Below are 26,375 nucleotides of genomic sequence, written 5' to 3'. Positions count from 1 at the left end.
AGTAATATAAATGGTCTTTATCAAAAATTTTGGTGATACTTAACACAGTTGTCAAAACTCCTTGAAATTCATACTAAGTATTGGGGAATTTTATCATGTTTAAATTACTCTTTCCTACAACTCCATAGGTTTTCTATATATCTGCCAGAACAATTAAAAAATAAAGACAAACCAAAATAAGATTTGTTTAATTACCTTAAATCCTACTACCTAGGGATAATAGCCATTATTAGCATTTTGATATCCATTGCCCAGGATATCTTTCAATATAACATTTGGTTCAATTACAACTTAAACTTTTGGTCTAAACTAAAATACGATCAGATCTTTCACACTGTTCAGAAGCCTCTATTTTTTCACTTCCAAAATATATCACAAATATATTTGTTTCAATAAATATACTGTGTACATTAAAAAAGAAAAATAGATCATGCTATGATCCTCTTAGCTGTAAGTGAACACCAGATTCTAACTGCATAATGTTTTTTTTGTTGCCATTAAATATTTCAACATTTGCAGAACTTGTTTTTATTACCATATATCTAAATTTAATTCTCAGGTCTTGGATTCTCTAAGGAATGTATTTTCTTGTTTTGCTAAATAAAATTTAAAGAAACCTTTTATAAAAATAGAACAAAATCTTAACTCTTCTGGACAAGACAAAAAATAACTGTTAACATTAAATAAACATTAATGAAAGAACTTTTTGGAAGAGAGAGGATTATTTGTTGATTTGTTACCATCAACTCTTTATAAATTTGGGGGAAGATGCTGTACTCACACACAAAAAGGGCTACTCTATTTAAACAGTTTTTTTTTTTTTTTTTTTTTTTATGAAAGAAAAAAGAAACCCCAGGGTCTAAAATGTAATGAGTGATCCTATTAGTTCCACCAGACTAAAATCATACAGTCTACGTATGTGGTCTTTTCAGCCACATCTGTCATGAACCATTTTACATCACAAAATGCAAAATACTGAGCACTGATTTACTAGATGAGACCTGGGAAAGAATTCATCGTTTGATTTCCTCCCTTAAAGAAAAATTGGCTCATAAGAAGATAGGTGACAGTTCTTTGTAGAGCATACTCAGAACTTACACATTTTAGAATCAAATCATCATAATCTGAGCAACAACGAGAAAACTATAATGAAATAGAAGATGAAATAAAATGAAAAACAAAAGATATCTCAATCATGACTTTCTTAAAATTCAAATATTTTGCTTGGCTAGGAAACATGCATTAATTATTAAAAATTATAATATGTATAAATGTATAAAAGTGCTCACCACATAGTAGATGCTCAATAAATGGCACTCTTATTAATTTTAAGTGCTTCATGAAACACATTTTTATTAAGCATTTTATATACTGATCTGATATTCCTCAAGATTCAAAAGCTTCCAGCAACACTAAAATGACATTTTTACTTAATATAATATGTATAGTACAGAAGAGTTTTGAATTTATTATTTCTTTGACTTATCTGAAATCTGCATTCATCACTTCTTGGTAAATTTCTTTACACGGTGTTATTTTACCCCCCCAAAATCCAAAAACTGGACTCATAATTTTTCTTATAGGAAAAGGTTAGCTGTCATCCCGAATTTTCTAGTGGCTTAAATTAAGAAATATTAGCAGGTGATTAACAAAAAAGCTCATTACGTAATTCTGCTTTAGATAAATTACTTACAATGATTCTAAAAATACTGGGGGAAAAAAAACCCCACAGCACACTTGATATATAAACAAACATCCAAATCTTATACACTTGTCAGTCTTTGAATAATGAAGTCTGGGGAAAAATAAATTCACAGACACCCAAGTGAATTGGCAACTGTAAGTGACAGAAGCCCTTCTAAATCCTCTGTTTACACTGGGGATTAGTGGAGTAGATTTTGAGTTGCAAACTGAACAGTCCATGGTCAAGGGAACCTGCTCCCTGTCAGCCCGCAGGGCATAAGGACAAAGCATGGTCCTGGTAGGAAGTGACCCATAAACGTATTCCTATCCAGGATTTATACAAAGCCAGTCTGCCTCACAGAAACTCCATATGACCATTAACTGGCCTGCATGGCCTGCCAGGAGGCCTAATTACAGGTCTACAGAGCCCAATAACAAAAGCTGAAGGGCTTTAGCCTAGGGATGATCTGCTTTATACTGACTTGAGAGAGTCCATATAGAGGATCCCAAAGAAAGAGGTTTAGCTTTAAAATTCTCCCCAGAGATCCGGCATTGTACTCGAGTCTAGAAAGCCCACATGCAACATACTTCAGCTAGGCTTAAACATACCACCCTCTCAAAATTAACATTCAACTACTGTCTGCTTAACATCTGCTCAAACATGGCAAGTTGCTGTGATATTGTTAGACTCTAGCTGATAGCATTCTTCTTACTAAATATTATTAAGGATAAATAATAGTTATTCAGATATAAACATGTAGCTGATGCTAAACAAGTAACATACTTTTTAAATGCAATTTACTTAATGATTCTCTTTAGGAGTACTACTTTATTTTTCCTAATGAACACAGAGCCAAAAATCATGTTTATTATTGGGAATTGGAAGTTAATTTAACATATCAATTTGATTTCACATAAAAGCTATTAAACTTTAGGTACAATTTCTGAAATTTGCAGAAACCATTCTGATAAAAAAACATTTTAACCAATGCTCAAGTCAATTAAACTAACTAAGTTTTATTCATTTGTTTCTTTTAAAAAGCCTTATTCTTAATTCTTGATAACTTCTTCTGTTTATGTATGTTGGTAGGAGGGGAATGTTTTGCTCACTGTCTCTTCCTTGATAATGACCTCATCACTATAGTGATGCCATAAAAAACTATTTCTACTCACTAATGATTACAGAACACTCAGTTGCATGTTAGGTGCTGTTCTAAACACTTTATTACATTATTTAGTTCTCATAAAAATTCTAAAGGTACATATTATTCTCCTTTCATAAATGAAAAAACTGAAGTTCAGCAGGCTTTAACCTCTCTCATCGTTTTATGAGTAAATGATGGAGCTGGGAATGGCACCCAGTCCATCTAACTTGAGAATTTAACCACCATACTATATTGCCTTTGATATCAATTGCTAACATTTACTGAATACTTACTATGTATCAGTATTAATATATCCAGTTTATAGTTGAGGAAACTAAAGGACTACTTACAAAGTTAGTTAGGGAGGCTGAGTATGAATCTAGACTGCCAACATACTATCAAGCAGAAGCCTACTACATGGGGAAAAAAAAGTCTGAAACTACTTATTTTAGGAAATGGAAATTAACTTTTCAATCACTTGGTTGATTTTTTTAAGTATGCCCCACATGAAAGCTTTTCTCACAATAAATCAGCCTATTTCTCTAAGCCACAGATCAGTGATCAGAAAAGCTATAGAGCAAAAATCTCCGTTGGCTTTAAATCAGGGTAGCAGAATGGTTTTCAATGCTCCCCGGAAATGGTTCAACATTATTGCAGCAATCTCCTTTGTTATTCTCAGAATCACAAATATTTATAGTTAGAATGGAGTTTAGAAAAGTACTGAGACTTCCAAGATCGCATGGCTATGAAGAGAAAAGGTAAGGAATAGGTTTTCAGGTACTTAATGGGTAGCTAAGAGAATAAAATCTAAATTTAACATGCAGCAGAACTGGGATGGAATGAGGCACTGCTAGCTTATTCCTAAGCTTAGCTCCTTGCCTGGGCACAGCGTGCATGTGTGTGTAACTCATCTGTGTTTCACAGTACTTAACCAGCTTCTATCTCAGCAAGTGAGGCTGAAGAACAAAACATTATTGATCATAAAATGTTACCAGGATTTTTCAAAATTATCAGAAATTTTGCTATTACGAACACTCTAGTAGTTATGGAAAAAAACTTTTTTTTTTTCTGGCTCAAACTCTGATAATTTTTTATTATCAATTAGAAAAAGCTCATTTCAGAATCAAAAGCTTGCTTGAGAATAGAAATTATTTTAATGTAAGGTAACTAGAGCACCATACTTAACAAAGCAAAGTATGTATTTGGTAATATTTTCTTTATTTCTTTCTGCCTAACATAACTCGGGGATTTAAACTATGGAGAGAAATAACTCAAGAGTCAGAAATAACTGGATTTGAGTCCTGGTTCTGTCCCTTACTAGCTATGTGGTCTTTTACAAACCATTTATGCTTTCAGGATATCTGTAAAATGTTTAATTAGCTCTCCATGCTGTGATGTGAGTCAAATGATAAAAAAAATTATGAAAGTATTTTTAAAACTATAAAGCAAAACCAAAAAGGGTTGTAGACATTATTTAGAAAATAAAATATTACACAGAAATTTTATGATAAAGATTATTTACCATTCACACACTAAAGGAAATTTCTATTTTTTCTTATAAACCTAAAGATAGAATTTTAAAGGTTGCATGTGTCAATGATTCTATTAAAAGTAAAATAAAAAATTTTTTAGAGAAAATTGTATCTTAAAACCATGTTATAACAAGTGTCATCTGATGAAAAACATTTATATCTTATTTTATTTATTTCTTTTAAAAGATTTTATTTATTTATTTGACAGAGAGAGAGATCACAAGTAGGCAGAGAGGCAGGTGGGTGTGGGGCAGGAAGCAGGCTCCCCACTGAGCAGAGAGCCCCATGCGGGGCTTGATCTCAAGACCCTAAGACCATGACCTGGGCCAAAAGCAGAGGCTTAACCAACTGAGCCACCCAGGTGCCCCGAAAAATATTTACATTTTAGAAAAATCTCTACTCTAAATTCTTCTTCAGACCTGTGCATCAGATGGCATAAGATGATACTGTGTTTTTGCAGAAAACCCCAATGTCTGGACTGCTGGTAACACGTCAAACAACAGTAAAAGCAAAAGTGATGGAGGCAAGTCTTTTAAGTACACTTACTATCTTCCTTCTTCCTCCTGTGTGACATTCATGTTCCATTATCTTTTCTGTCATGCACTATCTTCAAGTTTAAGATTAAAAAGTCATTATTGACCAATATCTTCTACGTTACAAGTCAGAGAATTTTTTTGTGTCTTTTAAGTGAATCAGTGGTTCAAATGAGCATACCATCACTTAAAAGGCTTAGTTATCAGTTATGTCCAGATTGTTTCTTCACAATGCCTTGCTCACTAAAGATTAATAGCTGGATTCATAGCTGGCATAGTACCACTCTCTATAGATGCTGCTAAAACTCCTGGGAAAGACTTAGAAGTTTTAGCTCTGGTTCTCGACCATCATGTTTATTATTTCACTGGGAAAATAGGTTCAACACTCATTAAATAATTAAATATTAGTATCAGGTATATGTGAGTAAATATCAGTAGACATGGTATACACAGACAAGAACAAAAAGAATTCAAAAATGAAGAGAAAGATTATGTGCTGACATGGTCACAAAAGTCATGTGAAAATCTTACTTGAGATTGGATTTAAAGTGCTTAGAGGTGGGAAGAGGAGGGAAGAAGTCATTTCTACAAGAGAAAAAATCATAAGCAAAGATTCATAGGTAGAAAAGAAAAAGTAACTCAAAGAATAATGAGTTTAGAAATGAATTCTAATAAATATAGAAAAGTCTGTGGGTCCACTGTACAGGACCCTGGAACCTTAAGCACAGAAACGTAAAATTAATTTTGTAAGAAATTGAGGGCCAATGACTAATTTTGAGCCAAAGTAGTAGCATAACCAAATGGTGGCTAAGAAAGAATCATCTATCAGTGGTAATCACAAAAAGCAATGTGGAAATAAGCATTTTCTGATGGCTACCATTTGCCAGGCTCTGGGCTAGACATTTCACATATTATACTTATCTTCACAAAAATCCTATGAGGTAGTTATAATCTTGCCCCTTTACAAACGAGTAAATTATGGTACAGAGAAGTTCCCAAAGCTAAATACTTTCAAAGAGGTAATTTAAATGTGTGATGTGGTTTAGCTGACACAATAGGGGACTACAGTCATATATTGCTGATGAAAATGTAATATTGCACAGACACTGGAAAAGTGTGGGTGGTTTCTCAAAAAAGTTAAACACAGAATTGCCAAATGGCCCCACAACTGCTCTTCTAGGTATGCAACACCCAAAATTAAAAAATAGGTACCCAAACAAGTACATATATATGCAGGTTGATAGCAACACTATTTGCAACAGTCAGAAGGGAGAAGTAATGCAAATTTCCATCAATAAATGAACAGATAAATAAATGGTGTATAGACAGACAATGGAACACTATTCAGCATAAAAAAGAAATAAAATACTGACCCATGCTACAGTGTGGCTGTAGCAACCAAAACATTATGCTAAAAAGCCAAACTCATAGGGTCACACATTGTATGATTCCTTTTATATATACCCAGAATAGATAAATCCACAGAAACCCCAGAGCAGATTGGTGGTTTCAGGGGGTCTGGGGAGTGGAGAGAAACTGCTTCATAGGTAAGAGATTTTATTTTGGAGTAATGGAAATTTTTGAAAGTAGAGAGAGTTGGTAGTTATATAGCACTGTAAATCTGTTTAACGCCACTGATTTGTTCACTTTAAACAATCACGATTAATCTTATATTACGTGAATTTCATCTCAACAGATTACTTTTTTAAAAAGTAGAGAACTATAGCAAACAAGAAAATATACACATTTGTCATATTCCATTAAAAAAAAAATTACCTCTGTTTTGGTTAACCAATAAACACCAAGGTCACAAAGAGTAAGCAGGGTAAGTAGGCTTAGAACCCTTCCACTTTTCTCTACCACCTCCAGAGAAGAGAACTGATGTTAGGGACCAATTAGGAAATTATGGATTAACCTATGGGTGAAATGTATGGCATCTAGACTAAGGAGATGGCAGTGGGAAAGATACTAAAAGGATAAATATAAAAAATACTTAAAAATAAGATCATTTATTCTAGTTCAATCATTGCCTCTTAAGAAGTCAAAGATAAAAAAGTTCAAAGCTTTGCATCATAATAAATGGGAAAATGGTAAAAGCATTTTTTAAAATGGAAAGAAGAAGCATGGCACAGTTAATAGGATTTAATCAATATCATAGGATAAACTATTACCCAAGGTTACAACTTAAAGATTCAGTCTTACAAATTTATACGATTCTTCAACCTTTTGTGTCCTGTTGCCATTTGCAAACAACAGAAAAGCAATTCTAGATATAGTCTTAATTTCACATCACCTTTGAATTAAAAGTTAAACAAGAGACATGAAATTTGGTTTTGACTGTAATTTGGTAGTGAACATAAAAAAAATTCTATCAATATGAAGATTTAGCATAACAAAGTATAAATATGTAAGTTTAATGTATAAAAAATATGATCATAACAAATAAAGTAAAATCTATGACTTCAAGTTTATGTTTGGCATAATATGCATGATACCCTATAATTACATTTTGCTTAATGTTATTTCACTCATACACGTTTTTTGAAATCATACCATCAATAATTGTTGCCAAACGTTCTAAATATATTTTAATTCCAAACCAATAACACTACTAACAGTCACTCATAAATCAATAACAATACAATGGTTACATATAAAACTTTCTTTGGGATCTGAAGTTAGAACAAAGGACTAAGGAGCTTTAGGATTTCTTTATACAGAAACCCTATCTACCAGATTATAGTAACTATAAAGCTGAAATAAATCCTGTCTCAAGAATCTAACATACAGCCTTAATTAAGCCTTTCCTTGTATTCAATTTTAAGGCCCCAAAGTCAGGATGTTTTCTTTGAGAATCCAAGTAAACTTTCTCCAATGTGACAAAATGGGTGCTACCAGATCTTCCTATCCAGGTACCTCAATGTTCATAGAAGCCTAAGCTCAAGTTCATCATGTTCCCCCTTCTTTTATTCATTTGTTTTTAATAATCCAGGAACACCTTGTGTCCTTCACTGAAAGACATCTAGAACTTTGACAAATTCTGTATTTGTTTTTATGCTATTCCCCTATCCACCCACCCACTTCTCTCCAAGTCCACACATTCTCATTAAAAGCAGTACTGGATGTTTTCCAAAGGGGTATAATATGTTATGTCATATTATGAAGCAATATATTCATGGAATTGGCATAAAAATGCAAAGTCTTGGTAAAAATCTTCATCAGTGGAAATGGTTTAGCAAAAAATGCATAAAAAGTCACTCTAAATATTAATACCCTTTAACTTCATAAGCTCATTTCCAATCACTTCCAAGAAATTCCAAGAAATCAATTCCAAGAAAATAATTTAAAATATAGAAAACATAATTTTTAATAGGATATATTATCACAGTGTTACTGATAAGAGGGAAATGCTAGGGACAACATGTTAAATAAAGAAGAAAATTAGTAAGTAAATAATGCTACATGTAGCTAAGGTCTGTCCTTTGCTTACCCAGCTAATAAAAGTTTTTTAATTTGTGAATTGTTGTAATATTTTGAGTATGTCTCAAATTCACAGAACCTAGCTCTTTATCCATAACAGAATTTAGAAAATTAAATTAAAATATGAGGGTAACAGCTGGGACCAATATAAACAACTTATACACTGTGAAGTTTGGAGTATCAAATCTGTTTTATTATATGCTTCAAAATCATATTAAAAAATAAAGATAACTGTATAAAACAATGAAATGAAATTCTTTATAGTTATATTAACGGAAACAAATATTTTCTGGACCAAGCACCATAAACATTTTCTTTAAAGCAAGAGTTCGTCCATACTCAAATTATCTACTGGAAATCATTTTTCAAAGCAAAATGCTACTAAAGAATCAATGTACATCATATGCATCAAATGCATACATTAATATGCATAATCATATTAAATTTATCTTACGGGATATTTGAGTTAAAATATGAAAAACCTGATAGCAAGCAAAACTATATTATATAGAAATTATAATTCTACATAATTAAAGATAAAATGGACTGTTAAAGTAATATGGAGTGATATAGAAACTCACAGTCAAAATATTTATCAATATTTATCCCTTTATTATAAGTTACTTCTGTTAGTGATTTATGAAGCTAGTATATCATGTACACTGGTGCTTCCAATCTTTAAAATGTGGACACTGTGTAGAAGCTAAACCAAGAAATCCTTGAATCAATATGCACATATGTATTTTCTCAATCAATGAACACTAAAAATACAACTACTAACATCTGGTAGTTTGAAATTATTTTCGAAGTTAAAATAGAATTCTCACTTTGCAAATGGAAATTATGAACTCTTTACAGATCTTTAAAAAGTAAATATTTTAAGAAATATGTACCACTTTGGTGTTATTATTCTAACCCTACCTCATGCTTAACCTTGATAATTTAAATAAGTTATATACATTTTAAAAGCACAACAGGATTCAAAGTAAAATATCAGTACTTGGAAAAGATAACATTGATCTTTTACATTTTTTGAAAAGGTGAAATATTTAATGTCTACATAAATCTGGGCATTATATGTAAAATCAAATTCACTGCATTACTGTTATCATTGAAAAATAAAACATACAGTATTTTCAGGTTAGGTGGTATCCACAACAGTCTAAGAGTTATCCAATGCAATTGGAAAAACTATTATATTACCTTTACCTTGTTTTGTTTTGAAAAATGAAAACATGATTTAAACTCACACTTTATACAAAAGTTAAATCAAAACAGAACAAAGTCTTAAATGTAAAAGCATAAAACTTTTAAAAGAACACACAGGAGGAGATTTTCATGATGTGATGCGGGTTTAGGTAAAGAATTTTTAAACATGTCACCAAAAGCACAGTTCACAAAAGACAAAAATCAATAAACTGGACTTTATCAAAATTGAAATTAAAATTGAAACCAATTTTATAAATAAAAAGGTGAAGAATTACCTGCTAGCATTATACTGTAGCAATAAATATTTCCTATAAAATATGGCCATATATATAACCCAAATTTGTAAAGATATATGAAAATAGGTGTTTTTTCTTTGACCCACCTGTAAGCATGTTAAGATTTATTTAGTACTTTTCCATTTAAATAAATTAGGCAAACTTACCAGCAGCTTCAAGAACCAGCTGCAGTCTGGCTTTGGCTTGTTCAGCTGGTGGCTAAAATTCAACCATAAAAGACATTTACAGGTCATTTTAATATAGAGAGCTTTATATTAATGTATTATTATGCAAATATCAGAAAATTTAGAAGACTTTATCATATCACTACTAATATCCGTCCACTTCTTGACAAAATTCCACACAGCAGCTCTACCAATCTACTGAGTCTCTCACCATAGTAATCAAATCACACTTCTCATTATATGATGCAAGAATGAATTTCTTTCATTTTTTTACTGGAAGAGGTTTTGTTTACTATCCAACATCAATCAGCAATAGCATAAATCAGCACCTAAACAGCACCAATCAGTGACAGCCTAAAAACTGCAATGTAATAATGAGGCAAAACCCACACTGCTAATATATTTAACAACATATTATCAAGTTCTGTTATTTTTTTGTCTATAGAAAGGTGTAAAGTGACCTATTAGAATTTAAGTGGCAATTTGACCTCCAATACTTCAGGCAAGTTGTATCCTAAAATCAAATATTTTCTGCTTTCCTAAATATTTGAAAGTCTATTTTAAAATAGATCTAAGCCATAAGCCATAACATGGGTTGTGTCAAAGTTACAGATTTTTATGAAACACTCGTTAAAAACTCTTTTTAACACTTAAGACTGTACTTCACTATACATTTATGAAGATGTCAGCAAGTGACTAAATAACCTCATGTTTAAATATGATACCATCACTTAAGATTTAACATTTTATAAAATTATTGTAATATTTCTCAGTGAAAAAATGGTTTGAATGAAAGAATTAAATACAATATAGAAAGAAGATGTACAAGGTTTAAGAATTTGAGTGGTGCTTCTGAAAAAACTGTATGAAACAGGATGGAAGAGTAGCAGTTAAGACAAGAAGAAAGACGGAGGAGTCTTTCATATCCTAGAACAAGGGTTGACAATCTATAGCTCTAGACCGGTGACCTGGTTTTGTAAATAAGTTTTATTGGAACAGCTATGCCCCTCTGTTTGTGTAGTGTCTATGGGTGCTTTTGTGCTCAGTCCAACAACAGCAGAATCATTTTTTTCGTGGCAGGAAACTTCTGGCCAGCAAAGCCTAAACTATTTACTATTTGGGGAATAGTAGGGAAACATTTTAGGGAAACATTTGCAGATCTTCCCATAGAAGACAGAGAGACTCAGAACAGTTTGAAACAGTGGTGAAGGAGAGGAGATCTGTACTATTTTAGCGATTCACTTGATGAAAGGAATGTGACTGGAGGTTACTAGCTCAGCGAGAAAGCAATGAGAGACAATGAGGGCCTGAGATGGAGCAGTGGTGGTAAGAAGAACTACATTTGAGAAATAATTACTTGGTAACACGAAAGGACTGACTGGATAGGACCGAATGAGGAGCTGACAAACTTAAAAACAGTACTTTATGTTATGTGTGTAGAGAAAATGCTACACAAGTGAGCTTTATAAAGTTACCAAGTACTGAAAATATGTAACCTCAACTTAAGATATCACAGCAAACTATCAATAGAAGACTGTGACATCTCCTGAATACAAGTTCTCTAAGAGCTATAAACTCAACTGCCTATGGGGGTCAAGCAGTTAATATAAACATTTATGATGACAAAAGGCAAATGACATTTGGCCTCAGTATCAGGGATCACGGTGAGGGTGCAGAACAGTGCAGCATGTGACCTACTCAAGGCAGAAGTTGAGACTCAGCACCAACTCACTGTTGTCATACAGAAATGCAAACTCAGGGTTACAACATTCCTTGATTTTTCATGAGACTTTGGAAGTTCCCATAAAGACCCTACTGTGTGGGACAAAGAGTACCTCTAAGAGCCAGGTTCAATCCCAAAACAGACAATTTGTGACCTCTGCCATCTACTTAAAACACACAGTAAAAACGTGATACTTTGTGCAATATAACATAAGTAGAATGGCATGAAGGAAATGATATTCTAACTAGCAGGTCTCAACCAAGCTAAGAATTATGAAGCATACATTTCAGAGTGTTGTTCTAGGAAGTCCTTAGATAGAAAAATGTTAGACACTTTACTGGTTAAGATATTTCATGGGAAAGTTTCATGCATTTCATTAGGGAAATTATTTTAACAATTCAGAAATATTTAAGACATAGAAAAATATGCAGGATGATGAGTACCCATATTGTCCCCCACCAAAAACAATATTGTTAAAGTCTCCAATCCTACAAAATCCCCCTCTGTGGCAGCTCCCATCACCCTCTATTTATAACCACGTTCTTGAAAATATGGTAATTCCCATTCCTAAAGAAAGATGATTGATATTTCTGATAAAAATGCCTGTTAAGACATATTTATATTTTCATTAATTTCTCTAACAATCTATAATATAGGATTCATATTCAAAGATAAAGAAAACCAGAGCAGTTTAGTAACTTGCCTCTACTAGTAAATGGCAGACTGAAATGAAAGACCTTCTGACTCCAAATTTCAGGATCCTTCTAACTAAATCACTAGGACAGTCATGAAGTCAAAGCAATTAATCCCATAGATATAAAAGCATAGAGATGAGTTTTTAATTCTGTTCAAAAGAAAAATCTGTCCAAAATAATACATTTGTCCTAGTAGGTGAAATATGATGACATTCTAAATACATTTGCTTATACAAATATAACTTGCTAAATTTTAGCAATACAGGGAGAACTTCAACTATGAGGAAAAATACATTGCTGGACTTGCCAGACTTTTAAAATTTGTATTTTATAAATATTTTTACTCTTATAAATATTTAAGTCATTTTTCAAGCATTTTTCTTGGATAGAGTATCAAATATGAATGTTCTCTCACTTTTTATTCATTTGCAAATATCTTTCTTTTACCATTACTAGTGAGTAAGTTGAATGGATATGGGATTGCAATCTCTATCACCTGCCTCTCAAATTCTTTCCAAGGGCTCTGCTACATTGATTCAACCTAGAGTTTGTCCCAGAAGAAGAAAAGAATCACAATAGCTGAGAATCATGGCTGAGAACCTCTAGGAGTTGCTTGGGTCCGAAGTAGATGAGTTCGAGTTGGGAGCAGGAAAGAGGCAGTCTGATTTCTGTTGCCATCATTCTATTTGCTATCTATAGTTACTTTTTAAAGAAAAGATTAAGCAGAACGAAGAAAGAGAATATACAGCTAAAAGAACAATTTATACTAATCCATTTTTAGTTAGGTATCACCATACTAACTGGCTTAGAATGAAAATACCTTTAAGGGCTTGAGCGCCAAAATTTCAAAATTTTAATGTGTATTACACTTCAGGGGTTAGTATGAATTCCATCTAAAATTGGTAAATGGTACTAATCTTATTCAGAACTAGAAACTTAACCTTATTCAATAAACAAGAATGTAATACCAAATAGAAAGGCATGTACTTCAATTTCTTAATATAAGAACTGTAAAATGAGGACATAATTAAGAATACAATGTCACAATTATAGTGTATGAAGTAAACTTATGGATTAAAAATTCATATTCCATTAAGAAATAATATTCCTTACATCAAAATTAGGAGCATAATTAAACAAGTATCACCAAAACTGAATTATAGAGTCTATAATTGTTGTTCCCTGCCAAAATTTAACATTAACATGAATAGAAGAGTAAAAACAGTATGAACTTATACTGTAAGTCTTTAAAGGTCATATATTTTTTTCTCAAGTGTAGTGTTTTTATTTATACCTTAAGCACGAGTCTGAGTTTTGCTACCTGGAATTAACTCCTCTGGAAAGAAAATTTGATTCATTCACTCCCAAGTCCATGTGATCGATTATGGAGTATCTCGCATGGGTAAGGCACAGTACTCACTTTTACCTCTGAAAGGGACCTAGTGCCTATGAAAACAGCACTGTATTTTTCCAGTTTGTTGTAAAGGTCATATTAAAGTTAAAACATTATTACATTATATGGTATGATATCCATAAAAATAAATTAGTAGATAATGTACCATTATTTTAACTCCCTTAAAGAAAATTATACTTGTGCTAAAAATCTTATCATTTAGGGCTTAAAATTTCTAAATTGATACTTTTGGCTAGGGGGAAAGGGATTGGTAGTCTTTCTATTGCCATGGATTCTCCACAGCTGCTCTGTTCCGTTCCCTCTCTTTGGTAGCTAGTATACTTCCTTAACTTCATTTGTAAGCCCTCATATTATAGAAGAGTATCTACTTTCTTAAGAAGAAACAAGTGCTCCTAAGATGAAACTAAAAGATAAGTCCTCCTATGGCTTAGGGAGGCGATGATCTTCAATGTCTAGACTTGTTCCCTTAACTTTGGATTTACTCTTATTTAGTCCAATCCCCTGAGTTCTTTATAAATAGACAGCAGGTCTAGAATCTTGAAAGAGTGCCAAAGCTAACATTCAAAACCAGCACAATCCTTGGAGCCACAACTGTATTTATGAAAAACAAGAAGCAGAGAAGCAAGCCCATCTTTATATAAACCAGCTTACACACTAAACTATTTAAACTCTTTGTTTGCTCTTCCTATTTCCATCCATATTCAGCCAGCTCCCTGAAGCCCTGGCCACCACTGTGGAAATCCTGGGAGTTGATGAGACGATAGCTGTCCCAGCTGCCAATAACACCTTTGGGGGTTATAGGGAAATAGAAAATCTGAAAAAAAGACTGTGGCTTTGCTAAAAGAGCACTATAGCTTGGAAAATAAATTATCAGCATTCTGCAAAATCAAAATTAAGATTGGATTTAAGCAGTTTTTAGCTATCTCTCTCAATTTAAAATAATCGTATGCTCTTTTTATACAAAAAAGGTATAGAGAGAGGGCTCTGGAAAGACAGTAAATATATGTTTAATTTTATAAGAAATTACCAAACTGTTTCCAAAGCTGTTTTATATTCCCACAAGCAGTGTACAGGAGTTTCAGTTGCTCCACATCCTAGTCATGACTTAGTATAATGAGCCTTTTTAATTTCCAAAATTCTAAAGTGGTTTTAAGCTCTTTGTGGTTTTAATCAATGTTTCCCCAATGATTAATAGAGGTGATCACCTTTTCATGTGCTCCTTATCCATAACTTTCCTTGGAAAATGGATGTTCAAATTTTTTGCCAAACTTCTATTGGATTGTTTTCTTTTATTAGTTTAATTAATTAATTAATTTTATCTAAGACTTTATTAAAATTCAAGTTAGTTAACATATAGTGCAGTATTAGTTTCAGGAGTAGAATCTAGCGATTCAACACTTACAATTAATACCCACTGAGCATCAAGACAAGCGCCTTCCTTAATGCCTATCACCCAGTCAGCACATCTCACCTCCCCTCCCGCAGTCCTCAGTTTGTTCTCTAGAGCTAACTCTTTAATGGTTTGCTTTAATGGTTTATTCCCTTCCCCTATGTGGTATATATACACAATGGAATACTATGCAGCCATCAAAAGAAATGAAATCTTGTATTTTGCAATGATGTGGATGGAACTAGAAGGTATTATGCTGAGTGAAATAAGTCAATCAGAGAAAGACAATTATCATATGATCTCCCTGATATGAAAAATTTGAGAGGCAACGTGGGGGCTTGAGGGGTAGGGAAGGAAAAAATGAAACAAGACGGGATCAGGAGGGAGACAAACCATAAGAGACTCTTAATCTCACAAAACAAACTGAGGGTTGCTGTGGGTAGGGGGGTTGGGAGAGGTTGGTTGGGTTATGGACACCAGGGAGAGTGTGTGCTATGGTGAGTGCTGTGAAGTGTCTAAACCTGCTGATTCACAGACATGTACCCCTGAGGCTAATAATACAGTATATGTTAATAAAAAATTTAAAGAAATCAATTGGAGATAAATATATATATATATCTATCTATATATCTATAGATATATAGATATATAGATAGATATAAATTTTTAGACTATCTGTCCCATTGATCTACTTGGCAGTCTTTTTTTTTTTTTCTTTTAAGATTTTGTTTATTTGCTAGAGAGAGAAAGAGTGAGTGAGAGCAGAAGCAGGGGGAGCAGCAGGCAGAGGGAAGAGAAGTAGGTTCCCTACAAAGCAAAAAGCCCTGATGCAGGACTTGATCCCAGGATCATGACCTGAATCAAAGACAGAAGCTTAACTGACTGAACCACCCAGGTGTCCCCATCTGTTTGTCAGTCTTAATACCAATATGACACTGTCTTGATTACTACAGGTTCATATTAGCTCTTGAAATCAGGTAGAATAAATTCTCCAACCTTTTTTTTATATTTCTAAAGTAGTTTCAGCTCTTCTAGCTCTTTTGCATCCCCTATTTTCGAATAAGCTTATCAATTTGTACGCCCTCCCCCAAAAAAGCCTGTTAGGATTTTGCATGGGATTGCACTGAATCCACATGTCAATTTGGAAGAAAAGACATCTTACTTAACAGTACTACTTACTTACTTAACAATATTGAGTTTTAGCCTGTTATATTGCTTTCCATCATTTGTGCCTCTTGGGCTTTATATGTGCAGAGTGTGTGTGTGTGTGTGTGTGTGTGTCTGTGTGTGTCCATGTGTGTATGTATAATAGGCAGCAGATAGTTGGATCTTGTTTTTTTCTAATGTTTATTTAAATTCAATTAGCCAATATATAGTACATCATTAGTTTTTGATGCAGTGTTCAATGATTCAATAGTTGCATATAACACCCAGTATTCATCACATCACATGCTCTCCCTGACACCCATCACCCCTTCCCCCTATCCACCTTCCCTTCAGCAACCTTCAGTTTGTCTCCCAGAGTCAAGAGTCTGTCATGATTGGTCTCCCTTTCTGACCTCCTCCCATTATATTTCTCCCTCTTCCCATATGATCCTCTGTATACTAGGTCTTAGGTTCCACCTATAAGTGAAACCACATCATTTTCTTTCTTTAACTGACTTATTTCACTTAGCATAATACTCTCCAATTCCATCCATGTCGATGTAAATGGTGGGTATTCATCCTTTCTGATGGCTGAGTAATATTCCTGTGTGTGTGTGTGTGTGTGTGTGTGTGTGTGTGTGTGTATTTAAGATTTATCTGAGAGAGAGCAAGCAAGTGTGAGTAGGGGGAAGGGCAGAGGGAGAGAATCTCAAACAGACTCCCCAATGAGCAGAGCCCAAAGCAGCCTGATCTCAGGACCCTGAGATCCTGGGCCAAAATCACAGAGTCAGGTGCTTAAGCAACTGAGCCACCCAGGAGCCCCTGGATCTTGCTTTTTAATGCAATCTGAAAAACTCTGATTTTTAATTGGCATGTTTGGACCAATCGACACTTAATGTAATTATTAACCTAGCACATGCTATTTGTTTTCTGTTTGTCCCATCTGCTCTTTGTTCCCTTTTAATTCTTTTTATGCTTTCTCCTAGATAGAGCACTTTTATAATTCCATTTTATAATTGATGGCTTATTAGCAGAAACTCTTTTTGTGTTATTCTGTTTGTTGCTTTAGAGTTTACAATATAGATCTTTAATTTATCACTCCACCTTCATTATATTACTGCATATATACTATAAAAATCTTACAATAATACACTTGCATTTCTCCCCTCACAGCTTCTGTATTATTACTGTCATTGTGGTCATATATTGTTATAAACTCTATAATACACTGTGTTGTTTGTTTTAAACAGTTATCTTTTAAAGAGTTCTGTTTACCCATGTAATTACCACTCCCAGTATTCTCCCTTCTTTTATGTCAACTCAGTACCTGAAAAGGCTTCCTTTAGCCATTTCTTGTAGTCCAGGAGTTTTGGTGATGAATTCTTTCCATTTTTGTGTGTCTTGAAAAAAAAAATCTTCACTTTGGCCTTCATTTTTGAAAGATACTCTTCCTGGAAGAATTCTAGACTTATAAAAATTTTCTACCATTATTTTAAAATTGCTCCTTTACTCTCTTGTACTTTGCATTGTCTCCCATAGAAATCTGCTTTCATAGATATCTCATTCCCTCATACATAAAGAGTACTTTTTTCTCTTATATAATAACAATTAGTATTTATTTTTACTCTTGCTTTTTCGGTTTTCTTCTCAGAACTGGTTTCAAGCAATCTGATATTATAAGTCTTGGTGTGGTTTTCTTTGTATTTTTTGTGCTTGGGGCTTGTTTTGCTTCTTGAAACTGATTACAGTTTTTTTTTTTTTAAGATTTTATTTATTTATTTGACAGAAAGAAATCACAAGTAGATGGAGAGGCAGGCAGAGAGAGAGAGAGAGAGAGAGAGGGAAGCAGGCTCCCTGCCGAGCAGAGAGCCCGATGCGGGACTCGATCCCAGGACCCTGAGACCATGACCTGAGCTGAAGGCAGCGACTTAACCCACTGAGGCACCCAGGTGCCCCCGATTACAGTTTTTTATCAACTTGGAGATATTTTGGTCATTATTTCTTCAATTATGTTATTCTGTTGCCCCCTATTCATACTTTCAGGATTCTAGTCACATATATATTGTGTATTTGGCTGCCTAATGTTGTTGCCACAGTTCACAAATGCTTTTTTGTTTTTGTTTTTTATTTTTATTTTTTCTTCTCTGGTTCCATTTTGGGTAGTTTCTTTTGCTATGCCTTTTAGTTCACTAATTCATATTCTGCAGTGTACCATGTCCATTAATATCACCCAATGTATCTTTCACCTCAGAGATTTCAGGTCCAGAATTTTGACTGCTTTTATAGCTTTCATGTCTCAACTTGATATGTTCAGGTTTTTTTAGTAGCTCTCTAACCATATGCAATATAGTTATAATAGTTCTAGCAAGGTCCTTGTCAACTAATTCTAGGTTGGTTTCAACTGACTGATTTTTGTCTCTATTATATGTTACATTTTCTTGATCTTTTTGGATGTATGGTACTTTTGGACAAAATGTCAGACACCATGATTCTGTTTTGTTGTACACTGTATGCTGGATATTTTTGTATTCCTATATCTTGGTCTTTGTTTCAGGGCAAAGTTAAATTACTAGGAAACCATTTGATCCTTTCAGTTCTTACTTCGTTAGGCAGCACCAGAACAGCTTTAAGTCTGTCATTAATTCTTCCCTACTATTAAGACTTCCTTAGTACTTGATCAGAAGCACCTTGAATTATGGAGTTTTCCACACAGGGTGTTGGGAGGAGGCACTGTTCCCAACTCTGTGTAGTAGCAGGCAATTTCTTCTGATCACTTCAGATGGCTCTTTTTTTTTTTTTAATATTTTATTTATTTGACAGACAGAGATCACAAGTAGGCAGAGAGGCAGGCAGAGAGAGAGGGGGAAGCAGGCTCCCTGCTGAGCAGAGAGCCCATGCGGGGCCCGATCCCAGGACCCTGGGATCATGACCTGAGGTGAAGGCAGAGGCTTAACCCACTGAGCCACCCAGGCGCCCCGACTTCAAATGGTTTTTTTTGCAAGCCTTGGATACTTTCCTCACATGCATGTACTAATGAACAGTCTGCTGAATACCTGAAGGAAACCCTCTGCAGATATTCTGTAGCTCACTCCTCTCTGGTAAACTGCCCTGTGACTTCTAGGGGCTTTGGCCTCCCTGGTATTACAGCTCCATCTTCTCAATTCAAGGAGACTACCAGGTTCTGCCCAAGTGTGTGTGGTGTGACCTAGAAACTTTCTCTAGGCCTCATGCTGAAGCAATTGAAGGGCACACCTCTTTCTTCCCCCACCTCTCGGAATCACTGTCCTTCATGTTTTATGTTCATGTCTTGAGAGTTGTCTTCTCTAATAATCTGTCCAGTTTATAATTTTTTTTTAGTTGTTTCAGGTCAGAGGATAAATCTGATCGCTGTTTCTTCATCTTCACTGGAAGAGAAAGCCTATTAATTCTTTTCATACTGACACAAATTCGTGAGGTAAAGTTACTTGTCCAAAGTCACACAGCTTTTTTTCCAATGAATGTTAATAAAAGTGCATTATATATACAGATAAATCTATAAACTCCCCTTCTCTGGACAACATCTACCTCTTCTTCTGGGCTAATCTGTTCTTTCAAAGCTTAGCTGAAAAGGCATCATTTTCTGAAACTCCCATCAGTTTCAGCTTATTTTGTCCCTAACTCTATGCTCTATGTTCCTGTAAACCCCACAAACACATGTATCAGCATATTTTCAGTATAATTACTGATTATGTTGCCTATCTCTCCTTCTTTGAAGGCTATTAGCTTCTTGAAGACAATAACTGTCATGGTATATACCTGATCAGGTATAGTGCCTGGTATATACTCATATTTGAAGTAAACTTCCTCATAAATTTTAAAATCCTCATAAATGTAAACACATTAGTTTGTAATACTAATTTCATTGAATTCTACTAGGAAGAATTTACCTAATTTGAATAGCTGAATGTTTGAGAGGATGACAATATATTTTTAACAAATCAGCAATTCTCAAAGTGATCACATATTTTCCAAATATATAAGTGATCATTTCTATGTGCCATATCCTTCCCAGCCAACATGACAGACACTCCTAAGGAAGCATAAGCTACCTGAAAAAAACCTAACATCTTTTTTGAAAAAATAGTTATTATTTACTGTATGCTTTAACATTCCAGACCCTGAGCTAAGCACATTATATATATCTCACTTAACAAAATTCTCATAACAATTCTGACAAGGCAGGTACTTTTAATGCTATTTTTTAGATGAAGAATAAATTACCTTAAGTCACAAAGATGGTAAGGTGGCAGAGCTTGAATTTAACCCGGATCACAAAATCTAGTGTTCTTAATAACACTATATTGCCTCTCAGCTTGAGATCCATTTGATTATTAACTTTCAAGGGGAAAAAAAGGAGATAAGTCTAATCATTTTTAATTGCTAGGAAAGACTGTACAAAGTTAAACTAAACTTTCTTTAGTCTTTTGGATGTTAACATTAATGATCTTAAAGGTTGTGAGCGCCATCTAAAAATCTCATTTTCATCAAGATTTTCCAGATGAGTAACTTCTAAAATATTAAACATGTTCACAGTACAGGTACTGTGCTGCTTCCTTTATCGTGAATGCAATCTCACTATGACAGAGACACATATCAACAGTTTATCATATTTCTGGCTACATTTCATTTTAACAGTTACTATAATTCTATCTCTTAAGATCAAGGTCTAAGCTAGAAATATTACAAGTAGCTTAAAAGTAAATTTATCTTGCCTCTAGAACTTAGCACCACGTTGGTTTAAACAAAGACCCAAGAAGAAACGAACAGAATTAAACCAACAACAAATAGCCCATTCTCAATAGCAAATTCATCTTAGAGCTTTACCAAGCATTTTCTCTAAACAGCTTTAGGGTTTGCAAAAAAGTTATTTAACAATTATTTTCTTTATTAAAAATCAGAAAAGGATGTCATTTTACAGATCCATTTTATAGATGAAGAAGTTAAAGAGGTAAATCTAAACCTAAGGGTACAACATCTTTTGAGGACCTGTATAAGAAACCTTTATTCATAACTCAATACTGTTATTTACAAAACAGTGTTGCTCATTTACAACACAAATACACAGCCATGATTATTTGTTCTAAACTGTCTATGTCTACAAATGGCAGGGCTGAGGAGCCCTGGTAGAGATTATACAGCCCACAAAGCCTAAAATATTTATCTGGCTCTTTATAGAAAAGACTGACCACCAATTTAGAGGACTACAGCTGTATCCTTTCCACTTAACTTTTCCATCCTAAACACAGCTGCTGAAGTTATCTTCACAAGGCAAGGTTCTAAATTACTGCTTAAAAAAGACCTTTGTGACTCTCCACTGCTTCCACAGTTAAGCATAAATGTTTCACCTTAATTTCTTTTTAAGATTTTATTTATTTATTTGACAGAGAGAGATCACAAGTAGACGGAGAGGCAGGCAGAGAGAGAGAGAGAGAGAGAGAGAGAGAAGGAAGCAGGCTCCCTGCTGAGCAGAGAGCCCAATGCGGGACTTGATCCCAGGACCCTGAGATCATGACCTGAGGTGAAGGCAGCAGCTTAACCCACTGAGCCACCCTGGTGCCCCTCACCTTAATTTTTAATTACCATAAATAATTTCCCAAGCTTATTCTTTTATTCTTATTTTTCAACCATTTCTGCACTCAATCCAATATTTCAGCAATACACAGACTCTCACTATTTCTCAACCATGCCCTGCAATTTCCTCCGAGTGCTTTCACTTACGCACAATGCTCTACCTGAATTTCTATTCCCTTGTATCCTTAGTTGTAGAAGTGCTGAAATGCCAACATCTTTATCCAACCCCACATAGGTGGAAGGATACACTATGGACTATTTAACAACTCATACAGGACTCAAGATCTTTGTGAAAATGCTATAGGCTATCTCTCTATTCTTTCAAAATGAGTGCCCTCTCTCCTCTTTAGTTCCCTTCATTCCTACCCCAACTACGGAGCCTCACCACCTAACCACCTTTTAACAGAACTCCAGAACACTTACATTTAGAAAGGAAGTAGCTTTATATGAAAGCTAAGAAGATGAAGTAGAAATGTTCTCTGTTCTGTGGAGCCAAGGTAGGTAGGGAGATAGAAGAAAAAGTATGAGTAATTTAATGTAAGTATGGAAGCATAAGAAAGAAATGGGAAGAAACAACAAACCCAAATAGTCATTTATTTGTACTGGCTACACAACTGTGCTACCAAGTAGAAATGTTTACATAACATTTCCTTGTAAGGAACTGACATTTCTTCTCCCCCCCCCTTTTTAAAAATTTCTTTTCAGCATAACAGAATTCATTGTTTTTGCACCACACCCAGTGCTCCATGCAATCCGTGCCCTCTCTAATACCCACCACCTGGTTCCCCCAACCCCCCCCCCACTTCAAGCCCCTCAGATTGTTTTTCAGAGTTCATAGTCTCTCATGGTTCACCTCCCCTTCCAATTTCGCTCAACTTCTTTCTCTTCGCCATCTCCCCTTGTCCTCCATGTTATTTGTAATGCTCCACAAATAAGTGAAACCATATGATAATTGACTCTCTCTGCTTGACTTATTTCACTCAGCATAATCTCTTCCAGTCCCGTCCATGTTGCTACAAAAGTTGGGTATTCACCCTTTCTGATGGAGGCATAATACTCCATAGTGTATATGGACCACATCTTCCTTATCCATTCACCTGTCGAAGGGCATCTTGGTTCTTTCCACAGTTTGGCGACCGTGGCCATCGCTGCTATAAACATTGGGGTACAGATGGCCCTTCTTTTCACTACATCTGTATCTTTGGGGTAAATACCCAGGAGTGCAATTGCAGTGTCATAGGGAAGCTCTATTTTTAATTTCTTGAGGAATCTCCACACTGTTCTCCAAGGGGGCTGCACCAACTTGCATTCCCACCAACAGGGTAAGAGGGTTCTCCTACTCCACATCCTCTCCAACAAGTTGTTTCCTGTCTTGCTAATTTGGGCCATTCTAACTGGTGTAAAGTGGTATCTCAATGTGGTTTTAATTTGAATCTCCCTGATGGCTAGTAATGATGAACATTTTTTCATGTGTCTGATAGCCATTTGTATGTCTTCATTGGAGAAGTGTCTGTTCATATCTTCTGCCCATTTTTTAATATGATTGTCTTGTTTTGTGTGTGTTAAGTTTGAGGAGTTCTTTATAGATCCTGGATATCAACCTTTTGTCTGTACTGTCATTTGCAAATATCTTCTCCCATTCCGTGGGTTGCCTCTTTGTTTTGTTGACTGTTTCCTTTGCTGTGCAGAAGCTTTTGATCTTGATGAAGTCCCAAAAGTTCATCTTCTCTTTTGTTTCCTTTGCCTTTGGAGACATATCTTGAAAGAAGCTGCTGTGGCTGATATCGAAGAGGTTACTACCTATGTTCTCCTCTAGGATTCTGATGGAATCCTTTCTCACGTTGAGCTCTTTTATCCATTTTGAGTTCATCTTTGTGTACGGTGTAAGAGAAAGGTTGAGTTTCATTCTTCTACATATAGTTGTCCAGTTTTCCCAGCACCATTTATTGAAGAGACTGTCATGAAAAACCCAAAAGACTCCACCCCCAAACTACTAGAACTCATACAGCAATTCAGCAACGTGACAGGATACAAAGTCAATGTACAGACATCAGTGGCTTTCTTATACACTAACAATGAAAATACAGAAAGGGAAATTAGAGAATCGATTCCATTTACTATAGCACCAAGAACCATAAGACACCTGGGAATAAACCTAACTGAAGAGGTAAAGGATCTGTACTCGAGGAACTACAGAACACTCATGAAAGAAATTGAAGAAGACACAAAAAGATGGAAGACCATTCCATGCTCATGGATCAGAAGAATAAACATTGTTAAAATGTCTATACTGCCTAGAGCAATCTACACTTTTAATGCCATTCCGATCAAAATTTCACCGGTATTTTTCAAAGTGCTGGAGCAAATAATCCAAAAATTTGTATGGAATCAGAAGAGACCCCATGTTGCTAAGGAAATGTTGAAAAACAAAAATAAAACTGGGGGCATCACGTTTCCTGATTTCAAGCTTTATTACAAAGCTGTGATCACCAAGACAGCATGGTACTGGCATAAAACAGACACATAGACCAGTGGAACAGAGTAGAGAGCCTAGATATGGACCCTCAACTCTACGGTCAAATAATCTTCGACAAAACAGGAAAAAATATACAGTGGAAAAAAGACAGTCTCTTCCCCCTTTTTTTTTTTTTGACCGCTAAACCGAGATTCTCCCATGGAAGGAGGAAATTAGGGCTTTTTATATGTATCAGTTATTTATATGTTAGGTCTCTCAGGAATTCCAAAATAAGTCTATGCAAAACAAGTTATTTTTAGTAATATTCTTGACATGGCATTGAAGTTAAAGTAAAATTTGATTTAATAATACAGTTGTTTATATTTTAAAAGGCAGAGCACAAATAATTTTGAAGTTTCCTAAAATTTCTCAAAATGAATGTGTGGTAACATGTAGGGATAAACATTCATATGGTTCTAAATTCTATTTTATTACCCTCTCTTTTTAGCATCTTCATAGCCATCTATTTCTCCTATCTCAATTTTAAATATCAGCATATCCTTCACTCCATAAATATTAATATTTTAGGATGGGGTGTGAGATATTATTTTAAACAATTATATAAATGTCTTTCCTGATCCCTGTAGGATATGGTGGTTTAGAATAATACCTTCTACATTTTAAATCCTTTGTTGTATTACAGCAGCAATTTTTTGAAAGATCTTTTTAAACATTTTATTTATTTGTCAGAGAGAGAGAGAGGGAAAGAGAGCACAAGCAGGGGGAGGAGGGATAGAGGGAGAAGCAGGTTCCCTGTTAAGCAAAGAGCCCAATGTGGGACTCGATCTCAGGACCCTGGGATCATGACCTGAGCTGAAGACAGACGCTTAACCAACTGAGTTACCCAGCCATCCCACAACAGCAATTTTTTTTTAAAGATTTTATTTATTTACTTGACAGAGAGAGAAAGATCACAAGTAGGCAGAGAGAGAGGGGGAAGCAGGCTCCCTGCTGAGCAGAGAGCCCGATGTGGGGCTCGATCCCAGGACCCTGGGATCATGACCTGAGGTGAAGGCAGAGGCTTAACCCACTGAGCCACCCAGGAGCCGTCTCACAGAACCCGATAAAATCTTTCTGTTTTATTCCAAGTTATAATTTCTATCTTTGAATGAAGTTACTTTGCCCCTAAAGGATCTTCCAAAATTATTTTTTTGAAGCATTTTCATCACTAAAAAGATGAGGTAAAAGCACTAAAATGTTTTTAAAACAGGTTTTCTCCTCAAGAATATTCAACCATTTAAAATTGCAAGAAAAAACTGTAAGATACCTAGGGATAAACCTAACCAAAGATGTAAAAGATCTGTACTCTGAAAACTATAGAACACTTATGAAAGAAATTAAGGAAGACAAAGAAATGTAAAAACATTCCATGTTCATGGATTGGAAGAACAAATATTAAAATGTCTATGCAACCCAAAGGCATCTACACATTCAATGCAATCCTTATCAAAATACCACCAGCATTTCTCACAGAGCTGCAACAAACAATTCTAAAATTTGTATGGAACCATGAAAGACCCCGAATAGCCGAAGGAGTGTTGAAAAGAAAACCAAAACTGCTGGCATCAAAATCCCAGACTTCAAGCTGTATTGCACAGGTGTAATCATCAGGATGGTATGGTACTGGCACAAAAACAAACACATAGATCAATGGAACAGAGTATAGAACCCAGAAATGGACCCTCTACTCTATGGTCAACTAATCTTCTTCAACAAAGTAGGGAAGACTATCCAATGGAAAAAGGATAGTCTCTTCTATGGTGTTGGGAAAATCAGACAGCCACATGTGGAAGAATGAAATGGGGCCACTTTCTTACACCATACACAAAAATAAACTCAA

General features: G+C 34.7%; 1 protein-coding gene across 1 annotated transcript in view; it reads right to left on the bottom strand.

Moving 5' to 3' along the window:
• RSRC1 (arginine and serine rich coiled-coil 1) overlaps window positions 1-26,375 on the bottom strand; it is a 430,058-nt gene that overhangs the window by 164,918 nt on the left and 238,765 nt on the right. The window contains exon 6 of the mRNA XM_045088558.1: window positions 10,025-10,076. Coding sequence (XP_044944493.1) covers window positions 10,025-10,076 — 52 coding nt within the window. The remainder of the gene's footprint in view (window positions 1-10,024; window positions 10,077-26,375) is intronic.

Source organism: Mustela putorius, unplaced genomic scaffold (genome assembly GCF_011764305.1).
Source record: "Mustela putorius furo isolate JIRA1106 unplaced genomic scaffold, ASM1176430v1.1 tig00003834_pilon_pilon_pilon, whole genome shotgun sequence".
In the NCBI taxonomy this organism is placed as follows: domain Eukaryota; kingdom Metazoa; phylum Chordata; class Mammalia; order Carnivora; family Mustelidae; genus Mustela; species Mustela putorius.
This window is presented reverse-complemented; position numbering and strand designations above follow the sequence as displayed.